General features: G+C 34.2%; 1 protein-coding gene across 7 annotated transcripts in view; it reads right to left on the bottom strand.

Moving 5' to 3' along the window:
- SCAF8 (SR-related CTD associated factor 8) overlaps positions 1-22,442 on the bottom strand; it is a 165,919-nt gene that overhangs the window by 142,585 nt on the left and 892 nt on the right. For all 7 annotated transcript variants that reach the window (XM_087969818.1, XM_026680317.2, XM_087969824.1 and 4 more), the window contains exons 2-6: positions 6,017-6,100; positions 5,105-5,149; positions 3,305-3,466; positions 1,517-1,673; positions 594-724 (exon numbers count right to left, since the gene is read on the bottom strand). In XM_087969818.1, the coding sequence (XP_087825944.1) occupies positions 594-724; positions 1,517-1,673; positions 3,305-3,466; positions 5,105-5,149; positions 6,017-6,100 (579 nt within the window). The remainder of the gene's footprint in view (positions 1-593; positions 725-1,516; positions 1,674-3,304; positions 3,467-5,104; positions 5,150-6,016; positions 6,101-22,442) is intronic.

Raw genomic sequence — 22,442 nt, forward strand, 5'->3', positions numbered from 1 at the left:
GGTTTATTTGATTGAAGTTAAAACAGATACATTATTATCTCTAGCAACTCTTTAATGGCTTTTGCTGACCAGGACTGAACAAAGATATTTTAAGATTTTGTTTACAATTAAGAGATAAGGTATGGGAAGAAGACAACATTTGTTGTATTTTAAGAGATGAAAAATTATTAAAATTGTTTGTACTTGTGATGATGGGGGGAGTTACTTATTTATATACTTCTCTCCTCTCCTTTCTCTTTCCTTTCTCTTTTTCTTTATTTTTTCCTTTTCTGCACTTCCAATTTTTCTCTTTATTCTTATATATTTTAGTTTGCATTATTTTTTATCTTTTCGATGACATCTTCAATAAAATTAATACAAAAAAATAAATTTTGGCATAAAAGGCATCAAGACAAGTGTTCATATTCAATATTTATTATTGATTGATTGATATTCATATTATTTGCTTTAAAAAACAGAAATAGTAAAAAATTATAAATGCAAAACTAATTGAAATTAGTTTTTAACTTTTCAACAGCAATTTAAACTATATGAAGCAGAGGAGCAGAATTATGTATTTGTAGGTGGAGATCGGGCGAAAATGGACGTATTACCTGTTGACCTTGTGGACTCTGCAGGATCTGTGCTACAGCAGCAAGCGTATCTGTATTAGTTATCTGAGATACCCATGGATCAGGTAAACTTTGGATTACATTGGCTGGAGTAGCGGGAGTTACTGGAGTTCCTGAAAAGAAGATAAGCAGCTATATTTAGATACTGTTGGAAAGAAGTAGAAAATAGCAAGAGATTAATCACATTTGTATTTTATCTAATATATTCTTAGATTAGATTACTTTAACTGGGTGACTTTGGAACAATCATTCTGTTTCAGCCCAACTTACTTCACAGGATTTTTTAGGTAAAACAGCTTATGAACTTATATGTTGTAGAATATGCTGACCCCTAATGGCTAATGTGGATATATACTATTTTTCTGGAAAAATAAAGTTCTTAAAGACACTTTTAACTTGAAAATGATGTTGAACTTAACCATCTTCATTAGACATGTATGTGTATGTCTTAACTCTGGACTCTTCTGACTGATATTGAATTATAATCTCTTTTTCTACCAATAGAAATCTCACAAGTAAATATTAACCAATTTAAGTATTCATTTCATTCAAATCCTTATAGAAAGACTTTTTTCCCCATTTCCCCCTTATAATTCCCTCTCATAGTTACGGTGCACCTTTCAAAAGACCAGACATAAAATATTAAAAAGCTATACAAAAAATAAATAAAGTAAGTCCCTATCCAAAGAAACAAAATAAAAAAACCAGAACTCTGAATATATGCTTCTGTATACCTATCAGTAAATAATACATTTCAACGAAAAATATATACGTATCAGGAAGAAATGTAACTGCAAAAAAGTAATGCAACAAAAATCTATTCTTGCAAATTTAAAAGGAAAGTTGTTAAACATGGATGTTTGTCGTGGATGTAAAACAAATAGATAATGTTGGGTTCTTGTTACCTGGTGTATTATTACTCAAAGTAGCAGTTGTCCCTGGCAAAACAGGAGTCACAACTGGAGGAGGAATTCCTGCTGCCATATCCAATAGAGGCTGGATAATTTCACTTTTGAACACATTATTCTTCTGCCACAAATTGAGCACTCTAACAATTTTACTCTAGGAAGGAAAGAGATAACATTTAATATTAAACTTCATATCATATAAATTCCTATTCCAAGTTAAACAGCTTTTAAAATAAAACTACTGAGGCTATATTCAATATTCCTTATCATGGTTATAAGGATCAGGAATGTGTTGTGGATTTCAGTTCTCTTTTTATACTAGGACTGGAAATCATGAAACTTCAATATTATTTGTCATAGAGTAAGCAGACTAGTCCAAAATTCTGTTTATTACTCAAGAACATCACTTTCCTCTTATTTTCTTCAATTGATATAATTAACCACTATTTTCTATCCTGTCTCAATCAACTACTATATTTCAGTCAACACTACTGCTAAGATCTAAACTATGATTTGACATACTCATCAAACCATGATCTGGAGATAAACCATAATCAATTGATTACATTCAGACATCATAATCAATTATAGTTACCAGTCAAAAAAATGAATGAGGCAAACAAGAAGGTAGATTAGTAAACAGCTGATGGTACATTTCAGTCCCTATCTGCAAAGAAGATGCCTTCTCCAGTCTTAGAGAATAAAAAAATAATCTATGTCAGTGGGTCCCCAATCTTTATGGCTTGGCAGCCTGGGGGGGGGGGAGGGGAATCGGCCCACCACTGGCACATGTTGAGCTGTGCGTGTGCTCCAGCCAGCTGCTCGCACAGCTTGGTTCCGAACAGACCATGGCCGGATAGTGGGCCGTGGTCTGGTGGTTGGGGATCCCTGATCTATGTGACACAATGAACAGACTTGTTCAATTTGGATTAGATTTCCTCATTTTATTCCTATGAATGCATTGAATGATTCTAGTGATTCTATTTTGTATCTAGTGATTCAGATTCTGAATCTTCTAGCAATGGCCACAAAATTCTTAGAAAGTAAGAACAAAAATGAATTCTATTATAGGGAGTGATATGTGAACTGCTGCAAAAAACTATTCTTTCCAAAAGAAGTAAGAATGTGTTTATGCCAAAAGTACTTTATTATATTGGACTGAGAATTGGGTAGGTCAAGGAAAACATAAAAGTTGAATCTATTGGGACTAAGTTCCTTATGAAGGATATCTGTGATATAACTAAAAAGATGAGTAGTGAATTAATATGGACTGGCAGTGACCATTATGAAAATACATTGAGATGGTTTGGTCATACAGGAAGAATTAATGAGACTGAAACTGCACAATTAATACAAGTTGGATGATGTTATATACCAAAAGAAAGGTGAAGAAAATTGTGACTATAATAAATCGATGTGTTCTTAAGAAAGAAATGAGAATTTTTTAAAAAAATGTAATATATAAAATATGATAAAATACAGCAGTGCAGAAAGATATAGATAATACAGTGAATGGTTTAGCTACATCTATTTTTCTTTTTCTCTTTAATCTCATCTCTTTTTTTCTTTTGGTTTATTATTTCTTACTCTTTTTCAGTACTCTGCATAACAATTTTTAAACCCAAGAAGGCATGCACAGTACTTTCTCCCAATTCACAAATAATATTTATCTATTACTCAGGAACATTGTCAAGTAAAAAATACATTAAAAATTGTAAAATTATATTTTTAATGTAAACTGAAGTAATTGATTGGGGAAAGAGTGAAATGTAGAAGAATCCATACCTTATCATCCCCAGGGCAACGATATAAATTCTGGAAAGTGCTAATGATGTTATTGCTAAACCGAGGAGCAAAGACATCCTTTTCTTGTCCAAACTGATGCCGAGACTGTCGTACAATCGAGTCAATGACATATAAACCAGGCACCTTGTATTCTGGTTTACACTACATAGAAATACAATAAGAATACAAATTTCCTATAAGATTTATTAGCTAAGCTATAGAAATTATGAATGCTCAAAAAAGAATACCTGTATGGTATTGTTTTATATTACAATGTGTCATGCATATAGTGTGGTATAATCATTTGTTGGAAAATTTCAATTGCTTAAACTTCATTTATATAAAGATAATAAAAACTAAATATTTTTAGGGAAATTACCTTCATTTTGATGTTAACAGTTGGAATATTCAAAGTTTTTTAATGATTTAAATAATAACACAGCTAGTCGTAGAGAACAGAGCAATTTCTCAGAGGCATGACTCTACTAATATGTACTTTGTGAAGAAGTTATAGGCACCAGCTGGTATTATGGGGAGGGGGGTAAAATTAAGACAAAACTCAATACCAGTGGGGAGGCTTTAACTCTGGAAGAAACAAAAAACATTGTCAACTCATTCTTACTGGTTAAAAGTCCAAGCACTGAGAGTGAAAGTCAGAGTCCTTTAGAGTTTTTGCTCTAATGTTTGTGGCAGGGATGGATTCCTGCAGGTGGCGTAGCCACTGTCGGGAAGTTCAGGTGAAAAAGGATGCAGCCATAGCTGCCTAATGGCCCAGGCATCCGCCTGGTGCGCCCTATGGAGTGCTAGTTCCACCCTCTTGTCCTCCGGCCTTAATGCATCTTCTGCCTCACTGGCCTGAATGGTTGTAACAGCACGCTGGAGAAAGGAGTAGTACCAAACAAAGTAAGGTTCACAGTTCACTGTCACCCACAGAGATCTATTTTATGGAGTATTTCAAACTTGCATAAGACCCATGATATGCCACCGGCACCTCTACTTACTTGATGTAAGTCTCCTGCAATTGATACTTTAGCTTGGACACTCTAAGCTTTTGGCTCAGTACAACCAAAATTTACCTCAAAATTTACCCACAGGTAGTCATTGCCACCTGTGCTCTTACAAAAAATGCTGTAAGATGGCTAGGCAATTCAATCTCATATGGATAATAAATGTCAAACCAATGGCAGGCTGAGGTTTACCGATTCTGATTCCTCTAAATGTTGCCATTCTATGGAACATGATTTATTTACTGTTCAAGTAGATAGAAGGGTAGCAAATGGCTGCACATGACATGGCAAGGTATTCAAAGATGCATTCTCAACCTCTGGAAAGGTGTTATTTAGTGCAGAGACAATCATCCGAGGCAGATTTGTGGCCCCTGTTCTGTTACTCTGAAAATGTATGGGTAAATTCCAAAGGAAGTTGAGCTTTTATTAAACTGAATTCATATAATATCCATAAAATAGATAAAACCCTTTATGATAAGCAAGCAATCATGGATGCTAGTTTTGTGACCCAAGGGATCCACTGGTTGCAAAGTAATCCATGTAAAGGAAACAATAGGTGAACTGAATCACATAAAGGACTCTTCATATTTCAACAAGCTATTCTGACTCTCAAACATGCTTGTCCTTACAACAGCTCCACAGAAGAAAAATAACCTATGCACCTCATCAGATTGTAAATTGTGAAACTATATCCAGTAACATTAATGCCTTTAATACTTTTATCTATATGTAAACATCTAGATTCATGAGTATTTAAATTACTAAAACTATGGTGTTTTGTTTGGTGACTTACCTTTTGAATGAACTTCTCAACACTCTGTACAACATGTTTGTAGAACTAAAAATAAAAATATATAATAGGTTTATTATTTATTTGATTATTTATTTATTAAACAAATTTATATAGCCATCCAACTGACATATTGGTTATACTCTGGGAAGCTTACAACATTTATATAGCTTCCACTAAATACCATCTTTCTTGTTTTAGCAATTTTCTGGTTAATGTGTGTTACTTAATTTAGTGAATGATACCCTCAAGACCCACATTTGGAAGATTTCCTACGCTCTATTTCTTTGTCTTTTTAAAAATATCCCTTTAATAGAAAATAGAGTTTAAGAACACAGTAAAAAAGGAATGGCTTCTTCTTTTTGACTAAATGCATGACCAAATACTAACATTATTTTTAAGGGGAAAGGGGAACACAGCAGGAAGGAAAAACATTTTACAGTTCTAATGGAAATCTCCCATTAAATAGGTATTTATTTTTGGCTTTTGTTCCCATTAATGACCCCTTTAAACTATTGATTACATCATTTATTTAATGTAAACAAAACCTTTTCATTTCATTTTCATTGTTTGTGTGAGTGTGTGTGCATGTATGTATTTGTATACGTACGTATGTATATCAGTATGTGTGTTGTGAATTAAAAGCCCCAAAATATTAGAGCTATAGGGATACATGCAATTGTCAACATTTAACATATTTCCAGACAAATTTCTTTTTTGCAGAAGAAAATAACACAAACAAAATGAAAACATATAACTATTTAAAGGTTCCACACATTAAATTTTAACCAACTGTAAAAAATTTTTAAATGGAAATTGAGGTAATGACCAGGATACCTGGGCATTGCTCTGCACTACCTACCTGAACCATTTAAAGCTAAGAAACGTTTGTAAGCTATATAATCATTTTCTTACCTTTATGGCCTTGATTGCTGCCTTAGTAATCTGTGTCATTTTAGCCTTTGAAATAGGAGGTTTGTAATCATTCAGCGAGTAAAGCTGAAAGAAAAGAGAAATTACTGTGAATATAAATGGAAAAAAAAATTAAAATTATGTAAGAACATTAGATCCACTAGTAATATTTTCATCAGATCAAAACTGAGCTTTAATTTATTGCAATTAATTACATCCATTATTGATACGGCACTTTCATGAAACTCAGGATGATTTTGCATTGATTGAGAGAATAGTATGGATCCCCAATTCAAAAATAGTAGCATTCTCCAGTTTCTGGAGGAGAACTATAGAATCTGTTAGTTTAAGTCTAGAACTGAAAAAAGCAGTAGGAGCTTTCCCCTTATCTTAACACTATCCCTTAAAAGAGACTGGTTTGGTAGAAGCAAGGCTAGCAAAATTTTTGTTGAATCCAAACTTAAATGTCAAATGTGTCACAGTGAATCAAGAAATCATTTTCATTTTCACCTCAGGGATCACCAAACTCATAATTTTAAATCCCGTGGACCACTAATTTGAATTTTGACTGATGGTGGCGCAGGAAACTTTGGCCGGGCTCTCAAGAGATGAGAGTGACTCCGGCTGCTTCTCTCCGCTAAACCAGCAAAATTGTCTCTAAGTATCAACAGTGAGGTGTCACATAAAATGGTTCATTCTGTATTGTTGAATTTCTACTACTTATTGCCTCAGGTATTAAATAGTGTCACCTTGATTAGGAGGGGGAAACATTTACTGTTTTGCATTTCTTGATTATCAGAAGCCACTCTCCAACCAGTATAATAAAATGGAACTATTCTGCCATTATATTACAATTTCTCTTTCTCTCAACAACCTCTCTACCCCAACTATTATATTTATCAGCCTGCAATGGGGCCAGTAACATAAAATACAAGAAGACTTGCCAAAAGGCTCCGATTTTGTGATAGGGACCCACACCACAAATAAGTGAAACTCTTGATTCTTCCACGAGAGTCCACGGGAGAAAAAAAACCAAGGCAACACAAGGAACCAGGAATCTCCCCTTCAGACAAAGGAGTGGCCGACTGGATGCGGTTTTTCACCCAGTGCCCCGAAAGGACTCCAGAAGCTGGGCTTCGGTGCTCCCGATAGACACATAACAGGAGGCAGGGGGCGTGTCCTCGGCCAGGACTGCAAACAGGACACCCAGGAGCTGGCAGGATTTATGAGAGGGGAGAAAGCAGCAGCGGTGGCAGAGGGAAGGTTTTCTTCCTCCTTTGTGGAAGCCCCTTCAGGCGCCGCCTCTTCCCTTCCAGCGCTGCCTCCAGCGCCGATTGGAAGTTCAGCGCTTCTGAATGGAGTGCTTCTCTGGCTGCCGCGCTTTGGTGATGGGTGCAGGCAAAGGTAGCGTCCTCGGGGCTGCGCCGCTGGAGCAATGCTGGAGCTTCGGGGATGAGCCACCTTCCCCCACCCCGGGTTAGCAAGGTGCAACAATGTTGTGCTCCCCTTTGCACAGGAATTCAGCCAAGCTATTTGCAAAATTGTCTCTCTTGAGGAGCACTTGACAGTTTGCAGATATCTTGGCTGCCTGTTAGTGGAGAGTCACTCTCATCTCTTGAGAGCCTGGCCAAAGTTTCCTGCGCCGCTCATGCTTCAATGCTTTGATTCCCAGGGGCAGGAGTTTGGCCAAGCTACCTGCAAAATCCCACCCCTGAATTGTGCCCTGCGAGGGGCCCACCTCCAGCGCCCCCTACCTCTGAGCACCCCCCTAAGGCATCCCACCGGCCCCCAGGGGGCAGTACCATCCACTTTGGGAACCACTGATCTAGATGCATTACAACAGTGGTCCCCAACCTTTTTTGTACCAGGGACCGGTTTCAAGCAGAAACATTTTTTCAAGGACCGGGGAGAGAATCGAGTTTGGTAGTTTGCTTGCAGACGTTTCATTACCTGATTAGGTAACATCTGATGTTGTTACCTGAGTCGGGTAATAAAACGTCTGCCAGCAAACCACCAAGTTCAGGGAGCGCCTCGGCCCTGCCTCCCTCAGCCCCATCCCTCAGGTGTCTCCCTCTCCCTCCCTCCCTCAGGTGTCTGCCTCGTTCCTCTCTCAGTCACTCTATCGCTCCTCCAGCAGCCCAAGAAGCCGGGGGTGGCTTTTCCTGTCGCCACAGCTTCCCCGAAGCGCCCGTTTCACCCCCACCCCGCCTGCCCGCCCGCTCGCGGTTCAATCCACAGTGCTCCGTTCTACCTGCCTGCCTGCCTGCCTTCTTCGTTTCGGAGCAGCCGGCTGATAAAAAGAGGCGAATAGTTATTATTCTCAGCGAAGCTGCTCCTAAACAACCAGACAGGCAGGCAGGCAGAACGGAGCACTGTGGATTGAACCGCGAGCGGGCAGGCGGGCGGGTGGGGTGAAACGGGCGCTCGGGAAGCTGCGGCGACAGGAAAAGCCACCCCCGGCTTCTTTGAAGCAGTTTCTTCCTGGGCTGGTGGAGGAGCGAAAGCGACTGAGAGAGCTGAGCCAGAGAGCAGGACAGGCTTGGTTGCTTCCTCCCTCCCCTTCTTTCATTTGTGTCCTTGATCCCCGATCCCAGCAGCATTCACCGAAGGCGAAGCCGCCATTTTTTTTTTTTTTTTTTCTTTGCGGCCCGGTAAAGAGTGCTCCACGGCCCGGTACCGGTCCGCGGCCCGGTGGTTGGGGACCCCTGCATTACAAAGTGTTAACAATTATTACAACCCCTTTTCTTCTTTTTCTTTTATCCCCATCTGTGTTAGTTATTTTTGCCATTTTTGCTTTTGTTTTATGTTGCTTTTCTCCCTACCATTATGAAAACTGCCCAAAGTTGGGCAACATAACAAACAAATAAATACTAAATATATTTGCAATAACACCACTAAAAGTGTTGTGGTAAAGCCTGGTGTGAGCAAGGCACAGATTCAGATGAAGTATTATAACTATTCTTTGAATCTTCAGTTCATCATTGATTTACTTACAGCACAATCTAGCATGACATTCATGTATCAGGAAAAAGTTAGCCATGTATTTTAAAGAAAAGAAAAATCAGAAGTGATGGATGGTCAGCCACCATAAAGATGATTATGATACTGTCCTAACTGGAAACTTATCAATTATTATCATGATCAGCAGCTGATCATAACTGGATAAGCTACCTGAAGCTTAACAGATGAAGATGATTTACTGATATATAGCAGGAAAGTAGTCTCACTTTTTCACTGAAATCAATATTTGCCTGCTTCTCGAGATTTTCACCCTTCTGCCCTTTCTACCTGAGTTCCACAGTACTTGGATTTGAGTATCCCCTCATGAAAATGTCCTATCTGATCAAGTGTTTTACTTGCTACTATGTATTCTTGAATGGAATGATGCTACCTCACCTGGGGGGGGGGGTGGAATAGGAAAATTCAGAGCATAATCAGAAAACTCACAAATCCACATATTTAAGATGTTAAATAGCTAAATCAAATTTTCCCATGTTCAATGAAGTTTAAATAAAGGAAGACCATATGTACTATTCTTAAATACAGAAAATATTCTAGACACAACTCCAGAGCATACCAACACAGGTTCATATATTGTTACACAACATTCAATATTATCCACGTTTCCTAGTCCATAAATGAGCAACCGCACAATTTTTCAGAGCTTTTGCAAGAGAACCTGCATACATATGGAAAATAAAATCTCAGCTATTTACAAGCCTCAAGCATATTTGCTAATTAAAATGACTGACAACCTTTATCTCACTCCTTATTCCCCTTAAATACAATGGTACTATGGGGCACTAAATTAACATATACAGATGTTAATTGTATCTAAATCTAAGTGCTATTTCTCTCTCTACCCAATACTTTTAATGTATTAAAAATATTGAAAAACCAGTTCTGATTTATGCAAATCCCGAAGCAAATGGGTTACAATAGAAATTTATAAAATAATAAAATCAATGGCTGCAAATACTAATATTAATCTTGAAAAATGTTTATACAGCAGTTGAATCACAGCTATAAGTTCAATCAACCTGCCCAAAAGAGGAATATTAAAATTAATAATTAGTAGTAATTCTAAACTTGTGGATCTAGTGTGTGTTTTCCTTTTGTATAAAAGTCATCTCCCCTTACTCCTGACGACTTCAAATGAAGTATAATGGGCAAGGGTCAAATCTGCAACAAAATTATGTAGAAATATTTTGTGCATTTGTTCCAGAAAGCACTTGAGAGTTGCAGATTTTTTTTCTGTTTTCCAGAGTAGATGACAACAAAAGCTGCATTGGACAAATACTGAACATGTACTAAGGGAGCAAAATACTGTAACATTTCTTTGCTATACTCGCTCCTGTGGGAGGGAATAACTGTGAACCCTTGCTATTTGTCTGATTTTCCTCTGTAGAGAAATTAAGTACCTTGACAAAGAGGTTACCACAAACTACCCTAACTACAGATAAAGTTCCCTGAGAACTGAATTTGAGGCTATTCCTACCTGACTCTGCCGCACATACAGAAGTTTTGAAGTTTAACAATCTAACTCTAAGTCAGTTATAGTCCACTTTCAACATAATCCTCTTTTTTTCATAAAACATAGCATAGGGAACCACTGTTACAACTTACTCTATCAAGGAAAGAAACACAAGACAAGTATCAAAGCCTCACACAGCTTTTGTTATTGAACATTTTGGGCAGTTTACAATGAAGTTCTCAATAAACTTCATCCACTCTCATCCTTCCACTCTGAGATAAGAGTGAGGCCAAAGGAATCTGATCTTGCTACATGTTGCCTCGTTCAAAAGTCCAAAGTAATGCTAAATAGCCTAGTGAGTTTTGATTCTTCTGGCTTACCCACAATATAGTGTCATCACCCCTTCCTAGTGAAAATAAAAAAAAAACTAATAACATTTTAGTACTGCAAACTGTATTATACATCTATAAAATGTACCTATATTTTAAATTATTTATTTGGAAGAATTAGTATACAGTTCTTTTAGGGTTTCCAGAAGTCAGAAAAAAAGATTTGCAGCAAATTTATCTTTGAAAAACAATGGCAGATGCATATTCTCAGGTAAACTAAGTAACAAGGCCAAACCAAGGAGAAACCCATTGTGGAAAAGTAGGCAAATACTGGCCTGGAGACAAAATCTGTTCCAAAACTCTGCTTAAACAGAAATTATTTAATACTCAGATAAACAGTTAGGTTTTCAAATACTACAAATTTCATCTTAGCTTCATATAGCTGTTGCCTTTGGTTTATAAAGATTCACAATAACAGTGTTAAGCATTTTGCCATGCTGCATAGGAAAAGAAATATGTACAGCAATAGAATAGTTTCATTCTACTGGATTGTATATATTTTATTGTAAATGGTTAATTACAATCAATTTGAAACAAAATTAAAAGTCTCAAAATAATTATATTTAGTGATCATTTACTCTTAATTTTGCTTCCATAACATTTATCTACATGCTGTCTACTCACTCTTTTTAATTTCCTAGTTGTTCTACCTTCATTTTTGTTCTAAAATGAATGGCTGAACAATGAAATTGTGTTGGTTTCAGTACAATTTGAAACCAGCATGATTATAGAAGATGAAGATGCTTATCATTTTTTACTTTTATAACAAAATTTGCTGTATTTGCTTCAGAACTATTTTTGGATTAAAAAAATTAAAAATATAAAAGGATTTTTCTTCTTTTACTTCTGTAGCCAATCTTCCCAATTCCCAATATGCAATATACAAATTCATTAAAAAAATCCCCACTATTAATATTGAAATCTATAGAAACATAGTAAAATATTCAAACAAAGGTGTTGCTTTTCAAAAAATCTGACTTTTTTTTGTACTAAATTTGACCAATCCATTTTTAAAGTTATGGTTTGTAGATTTGGCATCATTATTACACAATATCTTATCATCCTTTCAAACTGGAAAAAGATGAGTCTTTTTCCTACTGATGAAAAAATATTCTTATTAACATATCTAAAAGAATATTAAAACATTTTAAACATATTTTAAAAAATCAAGCTGCAAAATTAATTCCCCTAAACAAAATATATGAATTTGAAGTTATAGTTTCCAAGCAGAAATTGTCTTTAAATTTTATTTTGAAGGCTAATTTTATTTTAAGAATATAATTTTATTTTAATAATATGTATGTATTGAGAGACAAGGGTAGATAGTTTAGATAAAGGAAGAGATATTAAACTACAGATTATATTTAAAGGGAATTATCTTCATTTAGATTAAAAATCCATTTAATCCAGTATTCTGTTCCAAAAGTGATTGAAACATTAATAGTTCACCTTATAGTTCTTTCCACATTATATTTCATCTGATATAGATCTGTTCTATAAAAATATAAGCCTGCCTGCATTACCTTTTTTGAATTACAGAAATATTTTATTTTGTAAATATCTAAAATATACCTGATATGGTGGGAGAAAGCCAGTTACTCGATTCATCTAAGGGATATTGCCTTGATCTATCAATTTATGTAATTATGTAAATTGCCAATTAATAGCAATGAATACCTGAACAAATATCAAATCATAATGTGCTGTTATTCTTTGTATGTTCCGTCTCTTTTCTAAATACTTTACAAGTAGCAGACTTCCAATAGACTGGTATCCATATTCTATCACAACAGTACACATAAAAATTGGAGAATATTTAAAACAGCAACTAATGAAAAAAAAACAAAGGCTACCATTGTTTGTAAAAATTAGTTCTTCTATTTCACTTTACTGAGAAATGTAAATAAGTTGTATCTGCACATACAACCTGTATTACAGGTTTATTGCTCTACCTGTGCAAGCAAATAAGCAACTAAGCAGACTTAACATATCAAATTTGGGGTTATCTTTTATGTGTCCAAAGAGGCTACTAGGATTTATACATCAACCAGAAACACTAACCTAAAGCTGATTTGCAAATGTTAACTTGTTTGGATATAACAAATTTCTTGAATTGGATTTCACACTATGTTCTTTATGTACAGCCAGGGGTCTTCAAACTTCACAGCTTTAAGACTTTTGGACTTCAACTCCCAGAATTCCTCCTCTAGTCATGTTAGCTCAGGAATTCTGGGAGTTGAAGTCCACAAGTCTTAAACTTGCCAAGTTTGAAGACCCTTGATGTACACAAATATAACAATCTGTGCACATCAGCATGCTGTTTGTTCAAATTGCCATTAAAGAAATCAGGACCCTTTACTTATTGTTATCAAGAAACAGGAACAAAAAGAATCAATCAATCAGATGCAATAAAACTATTACGCATTTATACTACTATGATATTAATTTGTAATAAAATAGATGGCAACACTTTCTAAAGTAGGTGGATGCATTAGTAAATAAAAGCACAAAATAATAAACATATGTAGGAATGGTCAAAACGTAATAATCTGAAACAATTACATTGTTTCACAATTAAACTATTAGAGAACAAAACAAATTAAACAAAAAACCCTATCTCTATGTTAGTGAAGTTCAAGAAAATATTCTGACTATTCTATTACTGTAGTAAATTGAAGATGAGCAGTAGGAAATTTACTTCCACCTGTCAACAAGAGGACAGAAGTAGTCAATTAACCAAATTTAATTTAGTTTCTGCAGTTAACATAGATATGTGCTAGCTTAGCAATTCTATCTGATATAAAATCTTTGAGTTTGTTGGCATTTTCTGCACTTCAATATCTTTTCTGTTAATTTTATCCAAATTGTTTGTATTTTCTCTTGAGATTTCTTTTTCACAAGGCAACTGTGCTAAATAAAATAACCGTTCTTAACAGGCTTACTAGCATCCCAACCAGTCATTAAATCTGCATTTTTCCAAACTGTTGTCAAAAAAATTATTCAGATTCTTTTTACAGTCCTCTATAACCTTTACATTCAGGTTTCAACTCAGAATTAAAAGTTTTTCTTTTGATATTAAAAGCCAAGGAGATGACTAGCATATATATTAAGAAAAGAAAGCAAAGATAAACTCAGAGAACATTCAAGAGGGTGATATTGTGTTAATGAATCTATTTAGAGGTACTTTTATAACTTTTCCCCCAACTTATATATAAAAGAAACAGGAAATGGATTTATATCTTTGGACCTGGAGAAAATTTTTGACAATTTAAACTGGGTCTGTTTTCAACACTGTTTAAAGTGTTGGAAAACATGGACTTTGAGGAGGAAGTTATTAATGGGATTAAGTTGATGTATACATCCAAGCAAGATTATGGTATTGAGATTTCACTAAGCCATGTCAGATTGAAAAGGCTATAAGGCAAGGATGTCCTTTATCTCCTATATTTTTCATTTTGGTTCTAGAAGTTCTGATTAGAGAGATTAGATACAACAAGAAAATATTAGTTTTGAAAATAAAAAAAGAGATGTAGAAATTGAGAATTTCTGCTGATTAGTTTTGATTCTACAGGAAGCAAGTAGTGGGATGGAATATTTAATGAAGAAACTGAATGACTTTGGTACTCCGGCCAGCTTCAACATAAAGAAACAAAAAACCAAAAATGTTGGTTAATAATATGACAATACAGGATAAGTAAATTTTGAAACATCAGGTTTTAAAGTGGAGAAAAAGATTAAGTGTCTTACGGTTACATTGACTAATACAAACATTTAAGTTACTTCAAAATAATTACAACTGTTTTTAAATATTATTAAATATTTATTATATTTATTTATTATATTAAATAAATATTAAAAACTATTTATAAAGGTGGGGGAAAAATTACAATTACCTTTGTTGGGTAGAATTTATTTAAGATGACTGTTTTACCTACAGGGTAGGGAAACTTGGCTTTTATTACTTATGGACTTCAACTCCCAGAATTCCTGAGTGAGCCATAAAAGGTTCCCCATCCCTGGCCTACTGGTTTTTCAGTTGTGGGGGAAGTCAATTTTTGACTTGAATGGGACTGTTTAATATACAAGAGCCAAGTTTCCCTACCCATGATAGAAGATGTCTTTTTCCAAATGTTAGCAATATTGATTAAATATTATTTAAGCAATGGGAAAATTGTATTTTTAAGTTCACATGACAAAGGGGAAAAACCCAAAAAATAAATATCAATTGTTCAGAGTATGAAAAAGAGGAAGGCTACCAAATTTTACATTATGCTTTGAAGGTGATACACCTATTTGTGATAGTACAAGGGTGAATGCAGATTTTAAAAGATTGCATGTCAATCTAAGTTTGTAACAAATATAAAACAAAATTCTCACCTAGGATACCTTGTTGGCTATCAACCCCCCGCCCTCCCCAAATCTTTCTTTACAGGAGCAATGAAAACAAGACTAATCTGGTGGACCTGTGGTAAATATGTTTTACTCAAGATAAAGCTAATTTTGAGGAAAAAAGAATTGAAGACAGAAGGGTGTGTTTTCCATTGGTCCACATATATATCAATAAAAAAAAGATTTAATTTAAGTTAAAAAAAAGCATGGTTTTGAATTTGCAAAAAGTGAATTTGAAAATGCATTTTGTGCGTAACATGATGAACATGTTATTTCTAACATTTATAAAAATGTTGAAAATGAATTTGGAGAATATGTATGTTAAAGATTGTATGATTTCATTATAATATAAAGACTGATCAATGAAAAATATGTGGATGAATGAAGATTACACTGAATTATAATTTGAAAGAAAAATTTTTGTAAGATGATGTATTGTTGGTATTTAACACCTGAAAAATTGTCAAAGATGTATAAAGGAATTTCAAATTTATGCTAGAAATGCAACTGTAAAGATGGTACTTTTTATCATTTCTGGTGGACTGGTGATGAAGCAAAGACATATTGAGACCAGATTTTTTTCTTAATTTTTTTTCTTAATTTTTTAAAAATATATAAAACTGGAACCAGAGTTTTTCCTTTTAGATTTGATGGATAAGGAACTTGAAAGAAAATTCAGAACTTTGTTATTATATATGTTGACAGCAGTGACACTCTTATATGCACAAAAGTAGCAAGACACATTAGTTCCCACAATGGAAAGAATGATGGTAGGATGATAGAGTTGGCAGAGATAGCAAAACCGACTATTTTAATTACAGAGAAGAATTTATCTAGTTTTGTTTTGATTTGGAAATTACATTTAGATTTTATACTCAAAACTGAAAAAAAATGAAATTTTGATTGGAGGTTGTGAAGACTAGAATGACTTTGTTGTCATAGAAATGGCTTGAAACTTTTAGAAATGTAAAGATTAGGATTGTATATTTTTCCCCTTTATTTCTGCACTTCTCTTTTCTTTTTTAATTTTTATGTCTACTTGTATTTTATTTTACATTAAAATTGAAAAAACTTTTTAAAAAACAGGTAACCAAAGCATCCCCATCAATTAAAAAGGTAAAGGACTCCCTCAGGATTTTATTCTGCTAGTGATCGCCAACTATAGGGGGCAGTGCTCATCTCAATTTCAAGACCATAGAGCCAGCACTGTCTGAAGACATTTCCACATCATGTGGCCAGCAGGACATCACAGAGCACTGTTATCTTCCCACCGAAGTGTTACCATTCATCTACTCGCATTTACAAGCATTTGAACTGCTAGGTTGACAGGAGCTGGGGCAAGGACGGGAGCTCACCCGTCGCGTGGCACTCGGGTGTCGAATCTGGGCTGCCAGATTTCTAGCTGGCAAGTTCAGCATCTAAAAGCCACAGCACTGCCAATTTACTTACTTCCAAACTAGCTTTAAACTATTTTACTGTTTGTAAAATAAGAAAAATATAATGGCCAGAGATATAATACAGTTGCTGCTACATGTTCCATCAAATGTTTATAATTTTTAACTAGCATTCTTTGACAAACCATTTCTATCATCACTTCAGTACAAAATAAAGATTATTTTAACAAAAACATTAAAATTTAAGAGGAGTTTGCAAAATATTGCAAATTCTAAATGTGTGTAGCTCTGAAGACTATTTGAACTCAAAACAATTGTTTTGAACAAAACTGGATCATCTTACAAATATGGATGTGTTCTCATTCTGAAATATCCCCACTCTGACCACAAAACATATCTATTTCAAGATTTAGAATATTTCAGAAATGGTTAGAATGACCTATTATAAGCTTGAAACAACTACACAGCCCCAATAAGCAGATTTTTGGGTTCACAATACATAAATATTAACATCTATTAATTTCTCAACTAGAGAAACCAACATCTGGTTGGTAATCAATAATATACATGTTTTTTATTCTTTATACACAATATTTTGTTTTTGTATCCCTGCAAAAGAAGGAACAGTGAATTTTTGTTAAAAAAAAGTAAAAATGCCTTAGTTATTCCCAAATTATTTTACAGGTATATAGTATAGGAAGCAAGCATAAATACTGCTTAATAGAAATCTTTGTGAACTAATATTTAGAATAAATTTGAAAATTTAGGCCAAAGCTATTTGATTTTTATAAATATACTATTTCCTTGTATTGGGGAAATAAATTTAAACTTAATAAGTATTATAAATACTGTAAGTTATAATGAATAAATAAAAATAACTTATATTGAAAATATAAATATTGATATTGAAAACTTACAAATTATGTTACATATTACACATTATATTATTCAGTGCCAGTGCCATATCTCTATGTGCAATTAGTAGACTTGAAGTATTTTAGCAGAAGGTAAAACAAAGATGCTTTCTATAGTTTACTTAAATCTTAAGGATGGCTTTTGTTGTTTACATATTCTAACAAAGTGGTTGTTTTTTGTTATCTGCATCTATGTGACTTCTCTATATGACTATATGTCTCTCAATATCTCTATTGGTTCACTTTGTCAATGAGAATGTAAAATGAACAGAATGAACAGTCAATGGTGCTGCTGAGCATGGTGCTGAAACAGAGTAAATAAAACTGTTTGTGAGTCAAGAAATATTAGCAGAAAAACAGTGCAAATTCTCTTTACAAATCATGTTGGGCTTCCCCTTACTAAAATTCCTAATGAATGACAATCTTAATGTGTACTATATTTGAAGATAGCATTGCACAGGAAATTTCTAAATAGACTGATAATTTTTTTTATTCTTTTGAAATTAATTCAACAAATACAATAAACAGTTATACAATTAACAAGAGTAAACATAAGTTCAAATAGTCTCAAGCTTTATTAAAAGAAACACTTATTAACTCTTGATAAGAGATTAAAATGTTGAAATGTTTAATAATGATTGGTTTTAAAATTTAATAATATGATGGGAGGTTTAGAATATTGAGTTTTAATTAAAGAGTTTAATAAGATTATGGTATTGATGTTATTATAAAATTTCTACTATAGTATTTGTTTTTAATATTTAGATTTATTGTTTAACTATAAATTTAATTACTTTGGATGTACTATTTAGATAGAATGTACCAAGCAAAATCGGATTGGGTATTGGGCGTTATCTTAAAGGTTAATTTGATTAATTTAGGGGGGAGATAGAAAGGCATCATACTCTGATTAGTGATTTCAGGAGAAACTTCTTTTTTTTTTTAATAAGGAACGAGACAAAGGGACAATAAAGAATGGACAAAAGATACAAATATAATGACTCAAATTAAGATGATTAATTAAGATAGAATTAAGAAGAGTGAAATATGTGGAGAAGTTAATATAGAAAGCTTAGAATGGTAAATAAAATAAGTAATGATATGTAAGATGAGCATGAATATAATTGAAGTCCATGAAGAGAGAGATACCTGGGTCCAAGTTACTTTCCAAAAAGATTTTCTTTTATGTTTTATGTGTTGTGTGTATATGTTTTTTTTTTTTTTTTGGGAGAATTAATAAAACCTTGCAGAAATATAGAATGAGAATAATGGTAACTAAGTCAGAAAGAAATAGATGAAATAATAATAATGAAATTGAATAAGAGTAAAGAGAAGTAAAGAGAAATTGGACAAGAGGTTTTTTGTATGTTTATATGAAAATGGTTTAAAACAGAATTATAGTTTATCTGACTTGTTAAATTTATAATGGAAAAAGGTTTAAACATGTAATGGATAATGATTTGTGTGTTTTGAAAACTAATAAAACTTGTTTTTTTTTTTAAAAAAGAAACACTTATTTTTTAAGTCAACAACAAACAGGTTGTGTTTATTTTGAGAATTATTAGGAAGATATATTTTGGAATGCACAGGAGTCCATGCACAAGGACCTTTTTAAAGAAGCATCATCTTTCTTATAAGCTTGAGAAAGTCACAGCTGCTTTAATAGGTGTATGAAAATTCACTGTACTGGTACTTCTGTACTTCCCAAAGCAATTGTTCCAAATCATTTTCAAAACATGAACATTGGAAGGCAATATGATGTCCTCTGTACATTTTGGACTATAACTCTGACAAGGCATGGTTAGCAGTGTCAATAGACAACTATTTTGAAGGTGGTATTACAAAACTAACCACACAAATCTTTGCTAACATTTTGAGAATATTCTGTTATAGAAGAAAAGGGTCTACTTCCAAGATATTGCACTATCCCCCACACGGTGTGTTATGGGTTTTGCTTTGTTTTTTTTATTTAAACAACATTAAGTTTTTCTTCTTAATTTTCTAGATACAGAATTAATTAGCCTAAGTGAATTCAGAAACAGCACATGATTCTACAATATTATTGAAGCCAAACATGTCTAGGAAATATTTGAATGGAAGAACATTAAGGAATCTTATGCCTTAAACTCAAAGCAAAGATATAAAAATGAAATAACACACACATACACACAACAGAAAAATAAATAATATTTGTTTCGAATGTAAATATAAATTATAGCAGCTACAGATGTGAAGACCTGTAAAAAAATACAGGAAAAAGATGAAAAACTGAAATGCAAATTTTGGAGGAAAATTTTTATTATTCAATCTTTTCTGTTTTAGAATGACTAAATACTTACAAATTGTTCAATATGCACAGGATGAACATTTGTACATACAAAGCAATTTGTAGTGTTTGTGAATAATTTCACCTAAATAGAGATTATCAATGTTTTCTATGGCATATAAAGTATAATTTGAAGCACTTGTGTACTTTTTTCTTTAATACTAGCACTATATAAAGTGATTCCTATCTAGAATATTTATCTTTATTATGAATTTGGTGTTTTCAGGCATGATATTCCGCTCTGAAAAAAAAATCGGGCCGGCCAAAGAGACCCCCGCCGCGCGCCCGGGAGCGCCCGCTGCTTTCCTCGCCAGGGCCGGGCGGTGGCGTGTTGCACGGAGGCTGGTCTGTGGCTGGCCTAGCTCCCTTTCCTGCCCCCAGCGGCCTCCGCCGCACCGCCCGGCTCCGCTCAGGTATCCGGCTGGGGCTGTCAGGAGTTGCCGCCGGCGCAGCTCACGCGGCTCCAGTCCCGCGTTGCTCGGGAAGGGAAAGGCAAAACCAGGAGCCGCTGCGGCTGTTGCAAAGCGCCGCCGCGGCTCTTCCTTTTGCCTTTCCCTTCCTGAGGCAACGCGGACTGGAGCCACGTGAGCCGCGCCAGCAACTCCTGACTCGGGGCCTCCGAGGGGAGGGGAAGGAGAAGAAGGGGGGGAGAAGGGGGGGGATTCCCCAAAAAATCAGAATTCCGATTTTAATCGGAAGAATATCATGCCTGTGTTTTATTAAGGAACCTTCTATTCTTGCCAAGCTTAAAAACTGAATTAAATGATGTACAGAAAAAAGTATTTTTTTAATAAAAATCTATAAATGTTTTTCCATTGGATTTAGCCACTAATTATGAAATTAAAACAAAGTGATCACATAAATTGCATTATATTAAAAAATCCAGACAACAGATTGGATATCACCCCTATAGTACAGCTTGAAGGGCTGACACTGAGAAATTCTGAACAGCTTAAGGCAAACAATTCAAACTTGGATTGCTTTTCTGGATTAATATTCCTTGACTCATAATCAGTTCATTAAATATTTTTTTGGTTTCTTGTAAGTTCTTTTACCAATCCAACAATTATATAAAATCATAATTATTTATGAATCTAGGGTTATTCAATCCTATAAATGTATATTTGAATGTAAAAATCACAGGTTGAATCTCATTAAATGCAATTTTAGGCATGTTTAGCCAAAAGTAAAATCTATTAAATCTAATAGTGCTTATTCCATATAGGCCCAACCTAAATGCAGGCAAAAATAGAATTATAGTGCAATCCTATAGCTGCCTATTCAAAAGAAAATGTGAATTGAGTAAAATTTAATTAAGTTTCTTTAGATTACAACTCTACAATATTCTACATATGTAAATTGTGGTAAGCTTATTTACATTATTTTAGGACAATTAATATTAACCACAAATGATAGCTATAGAAGCTCTCTGTACACTTGAAAGCACCTAAAAATATACAGAAAGTGTTTTGTTTTCAAAGCAAATGGCTTTACATAAAAATTAAATGTTTATAATACTTTATTTCTAACTAATGTGTGTTTTATGTTTGTGATCTAATCCAATTAATATTCTCTGAAGCAATTTTCATGGCGGCTTTCAATGTGACTTACTCTGAAGTAGATATGTTAATTATCACCACTGTAGCTTTTTTATGTGCTTGCTCAAAAGTAGGTCCACCAGTTTCAATACAGCATAACCAGTAATTCAATATTATGTCTGTATTTGTATGACACACCCACAGATACGTGAACCATGGTTTACTAAAGTTTTCTCAATTCAACATAAACTGAACTATGAATTAATGACAGGATCTGGGTTCATATAACAAACCAACTAATCACAGAAGCTGGTCAAGACCAAGCTAAAAGTCTTGTGATTCCACATATCATCTAAACAGCCTACATATAATTTCATGATTGTAGAACTCTCCTTGCAAACTGATCTTTAAAAAATGGTAGGACTACTAATGTAAGAGTTTGAACGTTGTCCGAGTTCCTCCTAAAACAAATGTGGGTTATTTTCTCCTTTTACCACTCTCCCAAAAAGTTAATTTTTTTTTCAAAGTATCAAATCCATTTTCTTAATAAAGTAGTATAATATTTGCACAAATTGAAAGCCAAGTAAACAGTACTGTTATGTTCAGGAAATAGAATGGTCCTCCAACTCCTTAGCAACCCCTGTTTTCTATTGATCTCCACACCCTCCTCCCCCCAATTAACCAAAATAAATGAAATAGCCTTTCTGGTTATTAATTCAGCAGTTTCTATTGGTAGAAATTAAGTCACCCCCACCCCTTTAGCAGGCTATTCCGCGTATATAGCACAACTCCTAAAGGTACCCTTTGCTGAGGAGTTGTTGTGCATGTGCTGGTTTCCCAGGCTAACGGAAGGAGGTGCAGCCTTTTTATTATTATTAGGCCTCTTCCATCATCCGAAGTGTTGCCGTCTCCGTCTTCCAAACCCAACCTAATGTAAGCAAAAGCTATATATATATATACACATACACATACATATTAGGATCTTAAAAGGGTGGCTGCAAGCAG

This window comes from Notechis scutatus, chromosome 1 (genome assembly GCF_049901735.1).
Source record: "Notechis scutatus isolate UNSWTSFEM ecotype Mainland chromosome 1, rNotScu1.2, whole genome shotgun sequence".
NCBI lineage: Eukaryota > Metazoa > Chordata > Lepidosauria > Squamata > Elapidae > Notechis > Notechis scutatus.